The sequence below is a fragment of the Tetrao urogallus genome, assembly GCF_951394365.1.
Source record: "Tetrao urogallus genome assembly, chromosome: 14".
NCBI lineage: Eukaryota > Metazoa > Chordata > Aves > Galliformes > Phasianidae > Tetrao > Tetrao urogallus.
In genome coordinates, this window is record NC_136827.1 from 17,366,310 (window position 1) to 17,385,324 (window position 19,015).

At 51.3% G+C, this 19,015-nt stretch overlaps 2 protein-coding genes across 4 annotated transcripts in view; one reads left to right on the forward strand and one right to left on the reverse strand.

Annotated features, from left to right (window-relative positions):
• TCERG1 (transcription elongation regulator 1) overlaps window positions 1-2,717 on the forward strand; it is a gene marked incomplete at its 3' end in the record, with an annotated part of 30,328 nt that extends 27,611 nt beyond the window's left edge. For both annotated transcript variants that reach the window (XM_079542395.1, XM_079542396.1), the window contains exons 17-20: window positions 136-315; window positions 1,234-1,317; window positions 1,556-1,656; window positions 2,516-2,717. In XM_079542395.1, the coding sequence (XP_079398521.1) occupies window positions 136-315; window positions 1,234-1,317; window positions 1,556-1,656; window positions 2,516-2,717 (567 nt within the window). The remainder of the gene's footprint in view (window positions 1-135; window positions 316-1,233; window positions 1,318-1,555; window positions 1,657-2,515) is intronic.
• A 3,297-nt stretch (window positions 2,718-6,014) lies between these two features.
• PPP2R2B (protein phosphatase 2 regulatory subunit Bbeta) overlaps window positions 6,015-19,015 on the reverse strand; it is a gene marked incomplete at both ends in the record, with an annotated part of 63,629 nt that continues 50,628 nt past the window's right edge. For both annotated transcript variants that reach the window (XM_079542579.1, XM_079542580.1), the window contains 8 exons: window positions 6,015-6,294; window positions 7,077-7,168; window positions 7,264-7,433; window positions 10,591-10,755; window positions 11,661-11,838; window positions 15,998-16,110; window positions 16,748-16,913; window positions 17,932-18,029. In XM_079542579.1, the coding sequence (XP_079398705.1) occupies window positions 6,015-6,294; window positions 7,077-7,168; window positions 7,264-7,433; window positions 10,591-10,755; window positions 11,661-11,838; window positions 15,998-16,110; window positions 16,748-16,913; window positions 17,932-18,029 (1,262 nt within the window). The remainder of the gene's footprint in view (window positions 6,295-7,076; window positions 7,169-7,263; window positions 7,434-10,590; window positions 10,756-11,660; window positions 11,839-15,997; window positions 16,111-16,747; window positions 16,914-17,931; window positions 18,030-19,015) is intronic.

Here is a 19,015-nt window from a genome sequence, read left to right on the forward strand (position 1 = left end):
TTTTTTTGAAGAGCTTTAATTCGTAATTTGATCTATAGTTTAAAAGAAGGGATAGAAGAACGCTAAGGGCTGGGTAACAATTGTCAGTGAACCATAGGACAACACGTTGACAGCAATAACCCTCCTTGTGGCCAGGTGCGTTCCTCAGATGTGTCGTGGTCAGACACCAGAAGGACCCTGCGCAAAGATCACCGCTGGGAGTCTGGCTCCTTGCTGGAAAGAGAAGAGAAAGAGAAGCTCTTCAATGAGCACATCGAAGCACTTACCAAAAAGAAGAGGGAACACTTTAGGCAACTTCTGGATGAGACTTCAGCGGTAAGAGCGATATGTGCTCAAACTGAGATATTTGCAAGTCCATGGGGAGTTGGATTTTTCAGTTTTCTGCCAGGAGTTGATTTTTGTTTGGCTTTATTTCCTGGGACTGTTTGCTTCACCAGTCTCTTTTCTCCATAAGAAAAATGTAAGCGTTACGTTTCCTTGCTTATCTTGAGTTCTGTTTCACTTTAACATACAGTTCATTTGCATTTAAGCTTCTAATCAGTGATTTTTTTTTTATCTCCTGCAGGATGTTACGTTTCTTCAGTATTGAGTTGCTTGATATTCCTTTCTATGTGGCATCTTGCTCTTTCAAATAACCAGTGTGTTTGTCTCGATACCAGTAGATGATCTTTTTGTCTGTCTCAGCGTTCTGTTTTAAGTCATGCTCTTTAATTTGAACTTCTGTGCCACGCTGAGGAAGCCTGGCATCTTCTCAGTGTGCTGTGAGGTTCTAGAGAGTCTTGGTCTTTTAAAATTGTGTGCAAGCTTCAGTCAGCTTTCTTGACCCTGCAGCTTTGAGTGTTTTTAAGGCATTGGTTAAAAGCTGTTGGAACAGCAGGCAGATCTTAGTGTGACAGAATCATATGGCAGATGTTATTTTGAAGCAAGCTTCCTGTAGGTAATTTTTCACAGCATATATCCATAGGTATGTTCTAGAAAAGGATCTTAGAATGTAAATGGTGTTTGGGAGGATGTTGATTCGAAAGTGTCTGAAGAAAAGTAAATGTATGAGATCATATAACAAAAAATACGAGTATAGTAATAGGAACGAGAAAAACCCAACACTTGGATACAGCAGTGATTTTGTTGGTGTGCTCTGGGGATATTTACTTTCAGATGTGGTAATACTTATATTCCACATCTGTAGGATATCATTTTTCTTGCAGTCTTAACTATTTTTGCTTCTTTTGAAAGATAACTTTAACATCGACGTGGAAAGAAGTAAAAAAAATCATTAAAGAAGATCCGAGGTGCATTAAATTTTCTTCAAGTGACCGGGTAAGAGCTTTGCATTACTGTTGTTGGCCTTCTCTGTGGTGCAGGATACGGAGAAGGAAAATCAGGGGCTGCTGAAATGGTGCCTGCTGGATGTGAACGTTAATGGTTTTTAATTAAAAAATGCAAGAAGTAAACAAAAATACATTCATCCTGTGACTTGTACTTATATTCAGTGTGTTGAGTTGCATGAAGTACTTTGTCTGCATTCGATGTTCTGGGTTCATCTTTTGTCTTTCAGAAGAAACAAAGGGAGTTTGAGGAGTACATTAGAGACAAATACATTACTGCCAAAGCTGACTTCCGAACACTATTGAAGGAGACCAAATTTATCACATACAGGTGTGTAGCAGAATGTCACCCAGGAGCTCTTTTTGTGCGTTTGCATGTAAGTGGCAAGAAGCTGCTCTTTTGTTCCCTAGAATAATCTTGCCTACATTTGTTCTATTATTTTTTCATAATCTGTCAAAAAAAAAAAAAAATTATATATATATATATTTTTTATTTATATATATATATATATATATATATATGTGTGTGTGTGTGTGTGTAGCTGATAGAGGATTTGTTTTGGTTTAACTTGGCATTTCCTAATGGTTAACAAATAATGAAAATCAAACCAGCACAGAGGTCAGGTTGTCTTTTGCTTCAGAATAGCACTGTGTGTACCCTGGCTGCCAGGCAATGGATTCATTTTGTGGTGAGGGCCATCTCCTGTGCTCGTGTCAGTCCTTGCCCCTCCAGTCATCACTGGAGTGTTTTGGAGTTTTGGTTTCAGGTGATGCTGCTCAATGAGCAAATCACAGTGCTGTCAACTGAGGCAGTGCACACAGTTTAGTACCAAAGCTGTGAAATCCTAATTGTCTGCCTCAGTTGGATGCCTAATTTAAAACTCTAGATTTTTGTCCCCCTAGGTTTTGGCATTTAAACAGTTGTTGCAGTGCTGTACAAGGCCACGGCAGCCAGACACAGGTCTTCCATGATGCTTAATTAGTTTAGCACAGAGGCTACAAACACTCTAGCTCCTGTGCCTTGATACTGCCAGATACTTCAGCATCCTAGTGCTGCTGACTGAGCAGAAAGTGCGCGTGGCCCAAAGCTCTGTGCAGGTTGCTGGCGTTGCTCCCCCCGGCTGCCTGCACCGCTGTGAGGGGTGGCCCCCAGGCCCCGCCAGGCAGTAATTCCTTGCGCCTGCTTCCAGATCCAAAAAGCTGATCCAGGAGTCAGACCAGCATCTGAAGGATGTGGAGAAGATACTGCAGAACGACAAGCGCTACCTGGTGCTTGACTGCGTGCCGGAGGAGAGGCGCAAACTCATCGTGTCCTACGTGGATGACCTGGACCGCCGAGGTCCGCCCCCGCCGCCCACAGCCTCGGAGCCGACGAGACGGACGACGAAGTAGAGCTGAGTTCACTTAAGGCAAGAGTATCTGCTAAATCAAAAGCTTGCATGAGCCATCTGTCAGGTTTATACATATACATTACCGTGAATATATTGCAAAACCATCTTAGGAACAGAGGAGAAAGCAGTGTTTGTGAGCATAAAGTGGTCTCTGTATGAAAATAGAAGATGTATATAAAAAGAGGAAGAAAAAAGAACGTGGCAGTTATTTATGAGTGTCTGTAGGGCGGATGGCAGGCCCAGCTGTGCAGGCAGTGTTGGGGCCGTGTCCCACAGCAGCGGCACAGGAGGAGCGGTGCTGTGCAGCTCCCAGAGCTGCGCGTGGGGCTCAGGTGTGAGTGTGGCCCTGGGGCTGCCTGGCTGTGAGGGTGAGATGCTGCTGTAGCTGATGGCTGAGGGCCACGTTATGGTAACAGGTGCTCATTCTGTGCTTGATTTCACCCTTGTATGTGGTGATAAATCCGTTGGAGCCCCGAGTTAAAACTGAAAGGAGAATTAGCACTGCAGAGACCAAATCAAATTTGCTCACAGGTCTGCTTTGTTCCTTAACCTTCCATGGATTAGAAACAAAATCAGGTTGCTCTGCCCAGGCAAAGATCTGTCCAATGATTTTTACTCCAGTTGGAAACACGTGGCTGGTAGCAGTGGCTACCCAACAGAGCAGGACGGTTGTATAAATGTTTTTATTTACGATAAGTGATCTTTGCATACTTCTGGATTAGACTGTGGATTCCCCCTCTGGGCAATTCTTGTAAACTATACTCCTGTTTTGAATGTTAAACTTGTGTTTCTAAAGTTTAATTTTGAAATGTTGGGATTGTTCAGTTTATGTATTTGAACTACAATAAACCAACTCCTTTTTTATATGGATTGTACAGGCCTAATGCCAGTTTTTGTTGGGTTTTGTTGGAGTTGTGAATTCAAGAGCAGAGCAAAGAGCTGAAGTCCTATTGCCTAAAATGTTGGCTGTGTTTTGCCAAACTGTGTGATACTGTACAGCATCAAATTAAATTTCATAAACATTCAGATCAGCATCTGTGCAATTCGGTGCCAAACAGAATTATTTTCCAGTTCAGTTCTTCAGGCTGTGGCGTTTCTTCCTTTGCCTGCACATGTGGTGTGGGTCTGTCTCTCTGGGCCAAGGAGTGGTAGATTAAGGTCATGCCATTAATATGAAGGTAAATGAGCGCCTGTTTGTATAACATTGCCTTTGCAGCATTATCCATGCCCTACAGCTTCTAATTAGGTGCCTCTGTTTAAATTCATCACCAGCAGCAGCTGAGAATTAGCACTTGGGCTGTGGAGGAAGCAGCTCAGTGTCGCGTGTTACCAGTAATGAGTCCTGTCCCCGTGGGGGCGCAGGCCGTGCAGCTCTGTGCAGCGTTGGGTTTGGTTTCATTGTGAAACCAATTCCACTGCCAGCAGAGATTGCAGCTGAAGGAGAAGCCAGCGCCTGTTCCTGTGGTGGTGACTCCTTCACCACTGCCTCGGTTCTGACGGCCGCTGCTGAACGCGTTGCTGCCCTCAGCAGCGCCCCGCTGGGCAGCCTGGGGCCAGAACCAACGCTGAAGGACTCAGTGCTGCAAACCTGGCTGGGAGCTGCCAGTGCCCCCCAGACACGGGGATGCTCTGCACTGCAGCGCCTGGGCGCGGGGCGGCCCGGCTCTTGTGCCCCCCGGCTCTCAGGGCTTCCCTGCACCCCCCCAGCGTGGCCCCAGCTGCAGCCGCCTGGAAAGCACAACAATCAGCAGCTCCACACAGGCACATTTGGAACAACTTTACTTCTGGTACCAGAATGCAGGCTTTCTGTACAAGAACCAAAAAAAAAAAGAACATTTTAAAAAAAAAGTTACTTTATCTTGGCTCTTTTTTTTAACCATTTAAAAAAAAGGTACTCCTGGAAGCCACCGCTTGAAGTAAATGTGTGAGGCATCCCTTTGGGATGGCGAATGCCCCCTGCTCCTGCCCCACAGATCCAGGCAGGGCCTCCCCAGGCTCCTCTTTAGGGGCTGAGGGCCGGAGGCACCGCAGGAGCTGCAGGGCGTCCGAAGCACGCAGTACAGGAGGGGCGGTGGGCAGGGAGCACTTTGCCCTTAGAGCGGGGTGGAGGCTTCCCTGCAGGACACAGGTGAGGTGGATGCAGCACGGCTGCACAGCAGGCTGCCCTCCTGGGGACGCTGCTGAGGTGGTGCTGTTGAGTGCTGTACTGACTTCATTTGTTCACTGGGTCTTGCAGGAGCGGTTTCCAGACTGAAAATTATTTTTTTAATTCAACATTTGCTCGAGTAAAAAAAAGGATCTCAACAATCTTAACAGTAGAAAGGGGGAGCCTGGCCATGCACAGAGGAAGAGTTACTGATTTTATTATTATTATTATAATCTAGGACCGTGGGCAGCCCATGGAGGAAGCGGTCAGGTGCTGAGAGCAGTGTTGGGCTGGATTCTCTTTTAGAATGTCATAAATTAGCAACTTACACTTTTTCTTTTAAAAAAAAAAAAAAAAAGAATAAATAAATAAATTAAAAAGAGAAAGAGTATGAAGTGCAGGTGTACAGCAACAGGACAATAACAATGACCACAGTGCAGAAAAAGAAAAAAAAAAGGAAAAAAAATTGAAGCCCAGGTTCAGTTTGGTTTGCAATCAGTGTGTTTTGGAAGCATCATTTATAAAGGTATTTCATATACCCAAAAGGCACCACAGTATCGACAAAGCCAAATCCTGGGGAGTTTCCTGGGAGCTCCGGGCGCAACAATTCCGTCTGTGTTTGGTTTTGCTGTTGGTAAGAAGAGGAAATGATGACCCCAAAATGACAGATGTGAAAAATGGGGACAGGGCTCTGATATCCTGAACCAATAGCTGGGATATTTAGGATTAAGCTTTAAAGAATGGGCATGGATTACAGAAGCCCAGCACCCCGCACTGCGGTGCACACAGCCGCCCCGTCTGCTCCCACTGCAGCTGATGGCGCCCCGCGCTGCCGCCTCGCCACCCGTCAGCCACCTTCACAGCAACGCCTCGGGGCGCTGGGACAGCAGGAGCTGAAGCCCCCCCAGCTGCTCTGCACCGAGTCCGAGCTCCCAGCACTAAATGGAAACCTGGGAGCTGCTCAGCCCCGGCCCCACAGCAGCTGGTCCGCCTGCCCCTGCACACTGCCATCCCCAGAGCAGCAATTTAACAGAGGAATAGGAAAGAAAGGGAAAAAAAAAAAAAAAAAAAAAAAAAAGAAAAGAAACATTTGGAATCTTGTGTTTACTAGTATTCAGTACATGAGAGACTCCTAAAGAATAACTTGTCCTCCTAGTTAACCTTGTCCTGGAATATATACAGGTTATTTGTCGCTGCCACAGCAATGATGTTCTCTGAAGGGTGCCAAGCCGTATGCAGGATCTTTTTGCTGAAGTCCAGACTGTCCACGCTGATCTCATCTTTCCTCCTCTTGCCTCCCACGCAGACCTTGCGGGGTTTGAGGACGGCGCGCGGTTTGCTGTTCTCCCGCGAGGCCTCCAGCGTCACGTCGCGCTTGGTGTTGCGGTCGAACATGCGGAAGAAGTTGTTGTAGGAGCCGGTCATGATGACGCTGTGAGGGCGGAAGGGCGAGTCAGTGAGCATGGCCACGGCCCCGCTTCCGTCTCCTCCCTGCCCTGCCCAGCTCAGCCCAGCACCGCACAGTGGGCATCTCATGGAGTCGTGGAGCGGTTCGGGTTGGAGGGGACCCCGGGATCATCAGGTTCCAACCCCTGTGCTGTGGCAGGGCCACCGCCCTCCAGGTCTGAACAGCTCCAGGGATGGAGCATCCACAGCCTCTCTGGGCAGCTGTGCCAGCACCTCACTGCTCCACCTGTACGGAACTTCTCTCTGACATCCAACCTAACCCTTCCCTCCTCGAGCTTAAAACCATCACCCCTTCTCCTGTCGCTGTTGACCCTTCTTTTTATCATCCCCTTTTAAACACTGGAAGGCTGCACTGAGGGCTCCCTGCAGCCTGTGCAAGCCCAGCTCCCTCCGCCTGTCTCTGCAGGGCTGCTCCCAGCCTCTGTCTTCACAGCTGAGGGAGAGCTCATGCAGGCAAGAATTTCTTCCATGATAATTACACGGATATCACTCTTTATGGCAAAGATTTGGCTGACCCAAACCAAATGGTTTTCACACCTTTTTTAAGGCAAACTCTCCCTGACTTAAAATGGAACACACAGAGCTGTAACATGATTCAGATCAAAGCAGATCACAGCACTCAGAAGTCAGGCCCAGCTGTCTCACTGTGAGGTAAGCAAGGAGCCACTGCCCCGGGAGCCAGGCACACAGCCCCAGGCACCCCGCACACAGACCCCAGCTGCGCCCAGCCCCACAGCCACCCCTCACCTGTCAGAGCCGTTCCACACGCACTCGAACTTGTCGAAGATGCAGTCGTTCTCATACAGCGAGCACAGCTTGCTCCGCAGGTAGTCGTGGACCTGGAGGCAGGGATGGATGGAATGAGGCAGGGGGCATCCGCGCCAGGCCCCACGGCCGCTCCCATCCTCCCATCCCGCCGCCCCGCTCTGCCCACCTGGTAGGTCTCGATGGGCCGGTTCTCCATGTTCAAGTCCCACACCTTGACAGTGAGGTAGTCCCTGGTCATGATGTACCTGCCGCTGTGGCTGAATTTGACGTCGGAGATGGAGGAGATGATCTCAGAAAAGAATGAGCGGTTACTGGGGTCCTCGGGCTCCTCAAAAACTGCAAGAGAGGAAGGGACAGGCTGGTATCAGTGACCCTGCGGGACCTGCTGCCCTGCCCAGCACGGGGGGGTGCAGAGCAGCTGGGGACGCAGGCACACGGGAGGCCGTGAGCACCCTGAGCCTGCAGTGCCGAGCCCACTGTGAGCGCTGGGCATGGCATAAAGCGAGCACCTGTGTGTTATGGACTCCGTGCAACTCAAGTGCCTCTATTTTTAAATGAGTGCAATAACCAGGAAGGGTCAGCAGAGACCGATCTATCAACAGCACAAGAGAAGACCAAAAGATTTAGAGCCTCGTGTACCTTTTCTCTATAGAAATCAATGCGCAGTATAACTGAAAGTCAATGTAAATATTTTATAGCTACTGCAACCTACAGATTTAATCCGATGTCTCTGAATAAATCACAGCCTTTACAGCCCAAAGAGCATTGATGAAGGTCCAAATTAAATGCATTTACAAATTCAATTTCAAAGTAACGTCAGCTGGGCAGGCACAGCTTTAAAGAAAACAATAGATCTGCACCGATGAACAGGCTGCATTCGGAGTGCATCTGTCAGACCTTTTCCTTCCACCCCTACAGACCCCTCACCACCTCAGCACTACAGAATACTGCTGGGGAACAAGGAGAGGCTCCTCCTCCTTCACGCTGTACTGGAAAGAAACCCATTGTCCCAACACTGACTTGGCCATAAAGCTTATGAGCATGAGCACTGCCTGGCACCCACACTCCCTGTATCCAGAAAACAAAGGCAGGAGGAGCTGTTCCAAGAGCCAGGGCTGGGTTCAACCATTCACCTCCACTGCCCCAGCCCAGCCTTGCGCTCATCACAGCTATTCTCCAACACAGCAGAGAAGGCCTGACATACAAAGGGAGCCCTTTCTTAGGGCTGGGGATGTTACACTTACAGTGAATAAACAACTATAGAAGTAGAAAGCATCAAACTGCAGATTGAAAAACAAGATGCCTCAGAGAGCAAACCCAAGAGGTGATGGCAGCACCAAGAACACGAGCAGGAGGAGAAGGGCAGCAGCAAGAAGGGCTGTGTTCAGATCCTGACCCCGCAGTGCTGTGCGCTCTGCACGGGCTGAGCAGCGCCACGCTGCAGTGCTCCCTGAGAGCCTGCAGCCCAGAGCAGCTCCTGCACAGCGCTGCTGTCCGAGCTCCTGCACAGCTGTGCGTGCAGCCTGAGGGCTCTGCGGGCAGCTCGGAGCACATGGCTCCTTTCCATTCCTCAGTGAATGCAACCGCCCCTCCATTTCTGTAACACCAATTCAAACCCCGTCTTTTCTTTCTCTCCTTCATTTAAACTCTAATCGGCACCATTGGCCACACGTACCAGGAAATCCAAAGCAGCACAAAGCCTGTGGCACAGCACCCAGAGCCCCCGCTGCAGCGATGGTCCCCGCAGGGCTGCAGAGCCTGCAGCCATCTCTCCAGGCTCTGACTCCGTGCTGCAGGCCACAACAGATTTCTCACTTAAAATGGAGATTGGGGAGTGCTGCAGAGGCAAAGAGGTTTGTTTCCTCATTAGCTAAATGAGCCCAGGGTGGCAGACAAGGTTTGTCATCCTCCGGAGATTCTGCACAATCAGCTTGTTAATTTTTAGCTCGAGGTCTTGCCAGGCTTATTACTGCATGCAGCAGGACTTCGTTAGCCGCTGCTCGGGGCTGAGGAAGGAGGTGATTTGTTTCTGGAGGCACTGCCACATCTCAGCTCTGCACCGGCTGTGTGCTGCCCCAACTGACAGCAGGCAACGAGAGCTCTGCACCACGGATCCTCAGCCCCGGGCAGGATGTGCTTCATGTGTCTGGAGCAGGGAGTTCCTAATGTGAGAGCAGATCCTTGCACCCCATTTATGTGCCCTTTTTCTAGTATAAAAGGCTTTGGTGAAAAGGAAAACAGAAAAACAAAACAAAACAAAACAACAAGAGAATATTCTGTCAACAGGAAGGTGACAGCAGTCGTGCAGCAAGGTGTGCCTGTACCCAGGGCTCAGTCCTGTAAGGCTATAACACAACGGAAAGTGCAGCAATAACCAGGGGGTGGCAAAGTCCTGAGCTGCAGCAAGTGAGGATTTGCTCAAACAGAACAGCTGTGAGCACCGAAACTAAAGGAAAAGGCTGCTTACCTTTGGAAGGCCTCAGATATGCAGGGATCTCCAGTGAGACCCCCTCACTGCCAGCCCTTAAATGAGGGCTGGGAAGGGGTGGATCCTGGCTCCAGCCCTTCCATCAGGTACATTGCATACAGCTGAGCTCCTCTGGGTCAGCCCTGCCTTCCCACCAGGTGCCCAATCACTGCTTCGAGCCACTGCCAGCAGCCTCAGGTCAAACAGGATGGCAGAATTTAATAGGAGATCATTTCAGTAAGTCTGCCCCTAAGCTGCAAAGTGTGTCTGTCTGACTGAACACAACAGGGATGTGCAGTGCTATCACAGAATGGCCCAGGTTGGAAGGGACCTCAAGGATCATGAATCTCCAACTCCCCTGCCTCAGGGCCACCAACCTTCCCATTTAATACTACTGACAGATATTAAATACCCCTGCTGGAGAATTTGCCTCCAAAGCCAATGTTGCTTTTCATTCTGAACTCTGATGAACTGTCTCAATTTCAACTTACACATCTGCTGAGCTGCAATCGACTCATGCTGCTGCTTCAGAGGTGCAGAGGGAAATCAGTAAGAAAATTTCAATGGAGAGGTCAAACCAAACTCTTATTCACCGCTGGTCGGCGCTCACTGTGGGCTGAAGGATGTGGCAGCACCAAACAAAGGCAGTGGCCGTGTAGGGACTGCTGCCTCCAGAGCATCAGGGAAAGGGATTGCCTTAGCTGTCATTGCACTCCAAGTCACTGTAGGACTGTGAGACAGTCATGAAGTGCAAGAACAGAGAGATGCGTTCTGCTAGGGTTTGGGATTCACAGATTCACAGAATTGTAGGGCTTGGAAGGGACCTCCAGAGACCATCGCGTCCAACCCCCTGCCAAAGCAGGCTCCCCAGGCATCCAGGCAGGCCTTGAGCATCTCCAGAGGAGACTCCACAACCTCCCTGGGGCGGCTGACACTTTCAAGTCTCCAGATGTCCGAGCAAGCTTCCCTCTGCACCTCCTGTGCGGCAGCACACAATGGCAGCTCGCGCGGCCCCGCAGCACTCACACTTGGCGTGGCGGTCGCAGAGGGCGGAGGTGCGCATGTCGCACAGCCGGATGGTGCCTTTGCTGCTGCTGTACACAAAGGTGTTGCAGTGGTGGGGGTGGAACTCCGCGGCGGTGATCACTTCCGTCAGCTCCTCCATGTTGGCTGGCTTGATGTCCACGATATCTGGGGGTGAGTGAAGGAGTGAAGGAGCCCGCTGCTCCCTGCATGGAATTGGTGCCTCGGGCCATCAAACCCCTCAAGCTTTGCCTAAATCCTCCCCTCATTCACTGAAATAAGCACACATGGCAGCGTTGCTCAGATGTGGGCCCCCACCGACCACACGCCTGTGGCTGCTGAACTCCGGCTGCCTAACGCTGCCACGTGCCCCCAGGGCTTCTCAGTAGAGAACACGACATAAATACCAGTGGCGCTTCGTGCCCCGCCGTGATTATTTCTGATGCAGCAGTTAGGAGGGTGACAGGCATGATCTCATTTGTGCGCCTGTGACTGGCAGCCTGTCACCCTGCTGCGCTATTAAGATCTCCCCTCCCCGTCTCCCCCAGGGCATCTGTCTTCTACATCACCCCCCATCCCTCTGCCCCAGCTCAGCCCTGCAGGCAGAACTCAAAGTGGTGGCAGTGGGGGTCCCACAGAGCAGGGGGGCTCAGCGCCCAGCACTGCCAGCACACTGCCATGGCTCAGCCCACGCAGACAAGCACAAGCAGCAGTGACTGCTCTGGGGATGAGGACATCAAAGCTGTGACCGAGGGTGCTGTGGGTACTGCGGAGCACTGAGCCCTGCGGCAGCGCTTTGCTGTGCTCTGCCCCTACACCCCCATCTCTCCTGCACCGACCTCCTGGCAGGATCTGGGGTAACTGGCAGTAATGAACCTGTAATGAGCAGGACCAGTTAGGAACACTGCCAAAGAAAATCACAATGGGTCGAACCTTTACCTTGGTTCTCCCTTTTCTGGGTCAGAAAGGACTGAATGCTTCCCTGTGCGCCCGGCCCCGCGGCTCTCTGTTAATACAGCTCCTGGCAGCAGAGGGGCCCAGGGACGCCATGGGGTGCGCGCACCAAAGGATACTGAAGCTCTGATTTGTGATCTCAAAGTTCCAGAGGTTTATCCGCAGGTCGTCGGCCGACATGTAGGTCTCGTAGTCGCTGTTGACGGATATGGAGTTGATGTGGTACGTGTGCGCGTTGGCAAACACCCTGCGGGGGGTGGCCTCCACCATCAGGTCCATGGGCCGCAGCACCGGCACCTGCAGGGGACGGGCGGTCAGCAGTGGGCACGGGATGCTGGGAGCCACGTGGGGCAGCACCGCAGCATCGTCTGCTTTGGGAGACAACAGTGCCAGTCCGGAGCTCTTCTGCAGCAACAGTTCCTTCTTCGGCCAAACAACAGCAAAACCTCTCCTATTTTGCCACCTCGGAATGTGAAATTCCTGCCCCGCTGCTAACAGAAGTGCTGTATTAAGAGCTGAATCAGCTCTGGATTTTCTTTCAGATTTTCTGGATTTGCCCCACAGTGAATGGTGGAAGTAAAGGAGGGGAAGAGATGGAAGGGAAGCACGGGGCAGGGACAGATGGAGGAAATAAGGATGTTTGCCTTTGGATTTGTAAGCATAGCTCACGTAAACATGAGGGGATGGAGGGAGGCATGAAAGCAGCATATGCAAGGAGAGGTGTACTTAATAACTTCAGACATTGTGCTCTTAAGGCAGCTGCGTGCACCAGTGCTCCCCCCGCCAGGAGCTGCGCCCTCCAGCCACTCCACCACAGCAAATGTTTTCTGTGTGCTGCCCAAAGAGGTTTCCCATGGCTGCAGAGGTGGGGATGGGAGCATGACAGCCAGATCAAGTGACACAGGAACACAGGAACTGCCAGCCTGGAGCCTGAGCTTAATGTGATGCGCCTGCTTCCTAATTCAGCCTGACGCACTCAATGATGCATCGTTTGCTGCTGAAGGACTCTGCTCAGCCATCTGGGGACAGAGGCTCGCATCGTGCTCAGAGATTGCAGGATGTGGGCTGTCACTCAGACCGTCAGAAACATGATGGTTTTGCAAAGGGTGTGGGTTCAAACGTTACACTGGGCCACTCTGCACGCAAAAATAAATCATCACAGGCTCCGGAGCTCAGCACTGCTGTGCAGCCTGACCGTGTCCCAGTCAGACCCATGGCTGCGCCCAGCCCAAGTGGCACTGCAACGACAGCACAGCAAACGGCGTGGGGTGACCTGCAGATCCAACACCTGCGTGATCCCAGCCTGGTCTCAGTGCTACTGACACCGGCCGCAGCAGAAGGGAGCAGTGCAGGTGCAGGGCTGCACTCCACCGCCTCCTTCACCAACAGTGAGAACTCCTGGGTGCAGCCCTTCAGTTACCGAGCGGACCTGCAGGGTAGTGCCTGGTATTACATACATCCATTATTAAAGGGTAATTTGGTGTAACAAACCGCATCAAGTACATAGAATGGCTGTCAAATAAAATAAAGCACTAATAAATTACATTACTTCCTGTTCTGTGGAAGAGGGCAATGCCATTCATTACTCACTTTAAAAAAATTATGTCTTCATTTTTCTTTTTGCTTTTTACCAGGCACCTCCTGCAAAAAGCACGCTCCCACCACCCAACACGTCCCACCCCGCCGCTCCTCACCACGCTCCTGGCAGAGCAACAGCTTCACGTTCCTCAGGACTTGGCCTTACCGGGCTTTCCTGATGCCATCTGAGAAGATCCCTTCCCATAGAGACAAACCTGCTGTCTGGCCCCTCGCTGTGCGCTGATGGAGCTCCTGGTTCAGCCATTTCCCCAGCACAGCCCTGCTCCTGGCCACGCGGTGTGCAGCACCAGCAGAGCTCCAGGTGTGGGAAAGCCTTTCCTATGGGGGTCCAAAGCGCCCCGCAGGGTCTGGCCGGGGGAAGAGGGGCTCAGGAGCAGCACCTGCAGCAGTGAGGGCAAACCCAGCCCTGCAGTGCAGTCAGAGCACCTTGGAGGGGTCGGGGCAGTGACTGCAAGCACCGTCCCCAGCCCAGCCGCCCCCCTGCCTTTCCTTGTTTTTGTAGCAGGACAGAATCCTTTTTCAGTTTGTAACTGAGAATCTGTCCCTGCTTTTACATTTCAGACTGACTCACATCATCTGCACCTGAATACTGCAGTAAGAATTCAGAAAACAAACGGCCCTCCCGAGGCCACGTGTGTGTGAGCGCGGATACATTTGATACAGGAGAAGTAAAGAACAAACTCTCCATGAAGCTGCACCCAGACGCCAAAAAATATGAATGTTTTGGCAAAATGGGAGATATGAAACTATTTATGATGGATGCTGTCGGAACTGAGTGAAACAGCAGCTCTTAATCACAAACAGCACTGTGACAACAGCAATCGCCGTGCTCCTCTCAGCCCCCTTGTGCCGTGCAGGGATCTAAGACAACGCAGTCCTTATTCAAAGAGTTTTCAGCCCTGGCTGTTATCTGTGTTAACGATTCCTGCAAACAGCTCCTGGTGCACAGTGGTGCAGAGGCACTCAGAGAGCCCCGTGATGTGGTGCAGAGGCTGCGGGCTGGGACCTGCCCTGATGTGCAGAGCTCACCCAAAGAAAGCAAAGGCCCTCGTGGTCTGAACAGAGGGAAATAGTCCTGCATTACGTGGGTTAGAAATTCCTCAGGTAACAATGCTCATCGAGTAAATCCAAACCATTACAATAAATAGGAAGAGACGACTGCAGCAAGGTGGTTTTAAATCTTTTTTCTTGTCTGCAGTTGAACATGGAACCATGGATGGATGAACAAAACGTGAGCAGCAGAGGAGCATTAAGTGCTCAGGATACACCAAGCAGCAGTAAAACTGAGAGCTATGTAAATATCTGCCTGAGGAAACCCATCAGTGTGAACTGGAGCAGACTGAAGGCTGCTCTCTTTTGCATCCTTAGGGACAGAAGGTGTTGTGCACAAGGATAGCAATACCCATAACACCGAGCACTCACATTGAGCTTTACCTCTACCTGCTGATATGGAGCAGGAATCACGTGTTCCCACGGGGCTGCTTGCTATAGATGTCAGGAAACTGTAGGGAGCATTAAAAAAACACCAAAAAGGCAAACTTGTGCAGCCAACAAGCACCACGCTGAGATCCAAGCTGTGACTTTGGGCTGAATGTCTGCAACAAATGCCCAAGTTGGTCTGACCCCGCTGCAGCCCAGCAGCTGCCAGTGCCAACACCAGGATGCAGCCAACCTCCGCCAGCCAGCGCCAGCAGCCAACTGTGCAGACAGCAGCACGGGCTGGGAAGGAAACCCTGCAGATGTACCAACAGCAGCGTCACTTTGAAAAGCAGTTTGTGTTGGAAACTGAGACAGGCATCTCTTCTACCCTGAGCTCAAGTTACTCAACTGCAGTGATACCCCTTAACGACACCATCCTTTAAAAACTCACCTGTATCCCACACAGAGTCAGTAAGCACAGCTCCTACAGCACCAACACCCAGACCCCACGAAGGCCCCTCCTGTGGGCTGCACTGGGCTCAAACTCTGCCTGAAACGTGGCAGCAGATGCAGATACATATGAAATGAAATGTCTCTGACTCAGCGAAGGAAACACCTGCTGGCCCCAGGAGCACCTGGAGCAGAGGTGAGAACTGGGTCTGAGGTTCTGGGAGGCTCAATTGGCAATGAAGTCTGAAGCTACAAAGCGAGCCAAGGGCAGAATATCAACAGTGTTGTATTCATAAATACTGAACTCGAGTACTTAGAATGCAAACCTTGACAGGAGGTTAATAAATCACAAGCTGCTCTGGCTGATTAATGCCACCATGACATTACTGTGTAGCTGGAGTTCCCAAGCCTGCAGGTGAAGGGAGACCTTGAGTCTCTGCTCTGAATTCAGGCACAGGAGTGTGGCCTCATGGTGCAGCCCCCCCTCAGGACCTCACACTGCCCAGGCCAGGTCTCTGTGCACAAATAAAGTTCAGAAACAGCCCCGGGGACCCTCATAGGAGGAGTGGGTTCAGTTGCACCTTCTGCCAGCACTGCCAGGCACAGGGTGACTGCTTTAAAGGGTCCATGCATGCATCTCTCTTGCAATAAACGGCACACATAGCCTTGGCTGTTTACATCTGACTCAGGAGGCCTGTTGTGATCCACCTAGGTGGGCAGAAAACTCACAGAGAAGGAACTGCTGCTGCAGAAGCTGCCACTGTGCTGCAAATAGTGCAAAGGAGGCAGCTCTGCAGCTCCATCCCAGCAGGACGGCAGCTCTGGGCACGGCTGTGGGATCGCTGTGCTCACGGTGTGCCTGCATCCCCAGCCGTGCAGCACTCCCTGTGCCCCCAGCAGCTGTCAGCACCGTCCCTGGACACACAGCCCTGCCAGCACTGCTGTCTGCATCCCACCCCCAAAGAAATGCACCGCGCCGGCCGCTCACCCGCAGCGAGGTGATCATGGAGGGGTCTCGGAGGCGGCCGTCCTCATCCTTCAGGTTGTAGCCCTCCGGCCTCTTGTCGCGCTCACTGACCTTCCATAGCTTCACAGTTTTATCTGCGAGAGAACAGAGTCACGCCTGGCTGCTGCTATGAGCCCCCTCTCCTTCAGGGTCGATCTCTGTGCCACGTTACTTTGAGAGTGAGAACGGAAAGAAAGAGGGCAACGTGGGAATGTGTTACAAAGCATCGCTTTATAACTCACTACAATACTAAACACTGTTCTAAACACAGAGATAATACCCCTGTTAATCAAAAAACTGTTTAAAAACTCAATTAACAGATCGCCGTGCTCTATAATTAATCTTCATTGCATTTCAGTAATTCTCCCCCAGATGAGTTTAGTAAATCTTCGAATTTTATTACAGTGATCAATAGAGTCAATTCTGTAACACAAAGTTAGTTGGTTACGGGAGATAATTAGAACCCTCCTCGTCCCCTGAAGTAATTAAGTCACATCCATCCTAGGGCCCCATTCATCCCAAGTAATATTCCTGGATCCTCCTGCTATTTATCTGAATATAACACGGAACTGCTGAGCTGAGCGCAGCTGCGTGTAGAAACACAGCAGCCACGGCTTAAAAAAGCCAAAACAACAACAAAAACTTCACCCAGAGAGCTCAGAAAATGCCCAACAAGAGCCATCAGCAGAACAAAGCACACAGAGGAGCCCCCCCTGCCTGCACCACACGCACCGTTGGTGGACAGCAGGAAATAGGCGGCGTTCTGCTGCGGGAGCCATCGGATCTTATTGATCTTCTCCTCAATCTCCAAACTCTTCAGGTAATCGAACTCCGGCTCGTGGCTCTGGAAAGTGCTGTACACATTGTACTCACCCCTGCGATGGGGCTGGTTCTTGCTCTGAGGAGGAGAACAGAGGGGATGTAAGACTTGGAGAGAACATTTCCCACTGACTCCTTCACCCCCAGGTTCTCTGCACACCTGACCCAGCGCTGCCCTGGGGCTGGGAGCTGAGCCCTGCACTGAGCCCACAGCCCCCAGGGGACAGGTCGGGCCCTGGCACAGAGCCCTGAGGCACAGACTGCGTTGGGAACAGCACCACAAAGAGAGCCCATCAGGATGGGAATCATGCTGCTGGGAAAGGTGACAACGTCTGAGAACCATCTGCCCAGAGAGGCACAGCGCCCGTCTGCCAGGGGCTGCATTTCTCCAAATCGAACAGAGCTGTGCAGCGCGGGGCTCTGAGTGGGGCTGGGGCAGTTCTGAGGATCTGTGCTGCAGGTCGCTTCCTGCACACTCTGATGTTGGTCCCTTGGAGCACAGGGCTGTGACAAACAGGAGGCGGACAGAACGCATCGCAGGTGGTGTCAGGGAGGTGGAAGTTCAAGAAAAGTGGGAGAATGACAAAAAAGAGAGAAATATGAAATGGAATAGTAACAGAAAGGCCAGCAAAGCATCTGTGTGTAACCTCATACTGATCAGTTTTCCCCAGCACACACAAAATACTGGGCAGATTTAACGTCGGGAGAAACGTAACCCATTGATGCCCCATAGCATTGCTGGTGGCCTCATGCAGTGCAGCCCTCTCAGGAACCCCCCGAGGAGTTCTGCAGCTCCAAGCTGAGGGCACAGTGCCCCAGGCCTGGGGGGCTTCTGAGGGTGGGACAGCATGGCCAGGGGTGGATGGCAGCCAGCTGTGCCCGTGCTGGGCTATGGGGAGCTACAGCATGGCTGGAGGTGTGTGGGAATGCAACACAGCATTTTAGGGCATTCTACAATGTTACTCCAGGTCTTGCTGCTAATTGCCTCTTTCCAATTCTCGGTCTGCTAGGAGAGAACTGAGGTTAAGAGTGACAGGCACAGATTAGGAAACAACAGGACACTGCTTTACAAGGATAAAATGGCATTTTGTACTTACCTCCTGCTCACGCTGAAATATGACAACCCGACCCCCCTTGTCCCCTGTTGCCAGCAATTCTCCGGTGTGGTTGAATTCTACTGTAGAGATAATGTCAGCTGAAAGGAAGAAGACAAAGACAATTTAAGTAACTGCAGAGTGGCTTTCACAGGCATCTAAATGCACCATTCCCACGCAGCTCAGGCAGCGCACACTGTCAGCGCCTTCTCTCCCCTGTGACATTTCCATGCATCTCAGCTTTTCTTTTGTACATGATGACAGTTGCAGCATTTTGGAGCGCTGCTCCGTGTCCCACAGCCTCGGGGCGCAGGGATGCTCCCACCATGGCAGGGGACAGGCAGGGAAGCACTCATGGATCTGCAGCACGTAAAGACTTTAATCTGCGCGCTTACCCTTGAGGCAAAGCAGGAGAGCTGCTAATGATTGGATTTATTGGGGCTATTTTTAAAAGAATGTCAGAGGTTAATTCCATGACAATTACTGCCCGACTGGTGTCACCAGCTGCCTCGAGCGCAGAGCAGCAAACAGAGCAGGGGACAGGGAAGGGTGGATGCAGTCTCCGTCATTTGCATCCCCCTGGAACACCCATAGAAGGCCACTACAGCAGATTGGCCACAGCCTCGTCCAGAGCACACAGCTCAGCACAGAGCAGACCCTGCCATCACCATTAATAACACACAGTCACTATTTCTGCCAAGCAGGAAGCAAAATTCCTCCTGGCTTTATGCCCTGAAGTCCTTTCAATGCCCGTGCTTTGCTAAATGGAACCAGTGAGCAGTGATGGCTTTGCCCTACTTGCGTTGCTCCTGAGATGGTGGATCCCCTCTGTGCACCAGCCCCAGCTGTAACCACAGCCCTCGGCTGTCAGCTGCAGCTCCAGACTAACCGCAGTCACTGGGACCTTCATAAGCTCACTGGAGTGAGTGAAAGCTTTGGGTGCTCACTCACTTCCTGCGTCGATTCAGCCTGGTGATGTGCACAGAGCCCCACGTCTGCCAAGCTGGGAGAATACAGATGGCAGCAGGCAGGTGAGTGATGAACTCCATGCTGCTGCCATTAACATGCAACACGCGCTTCTCTTCCC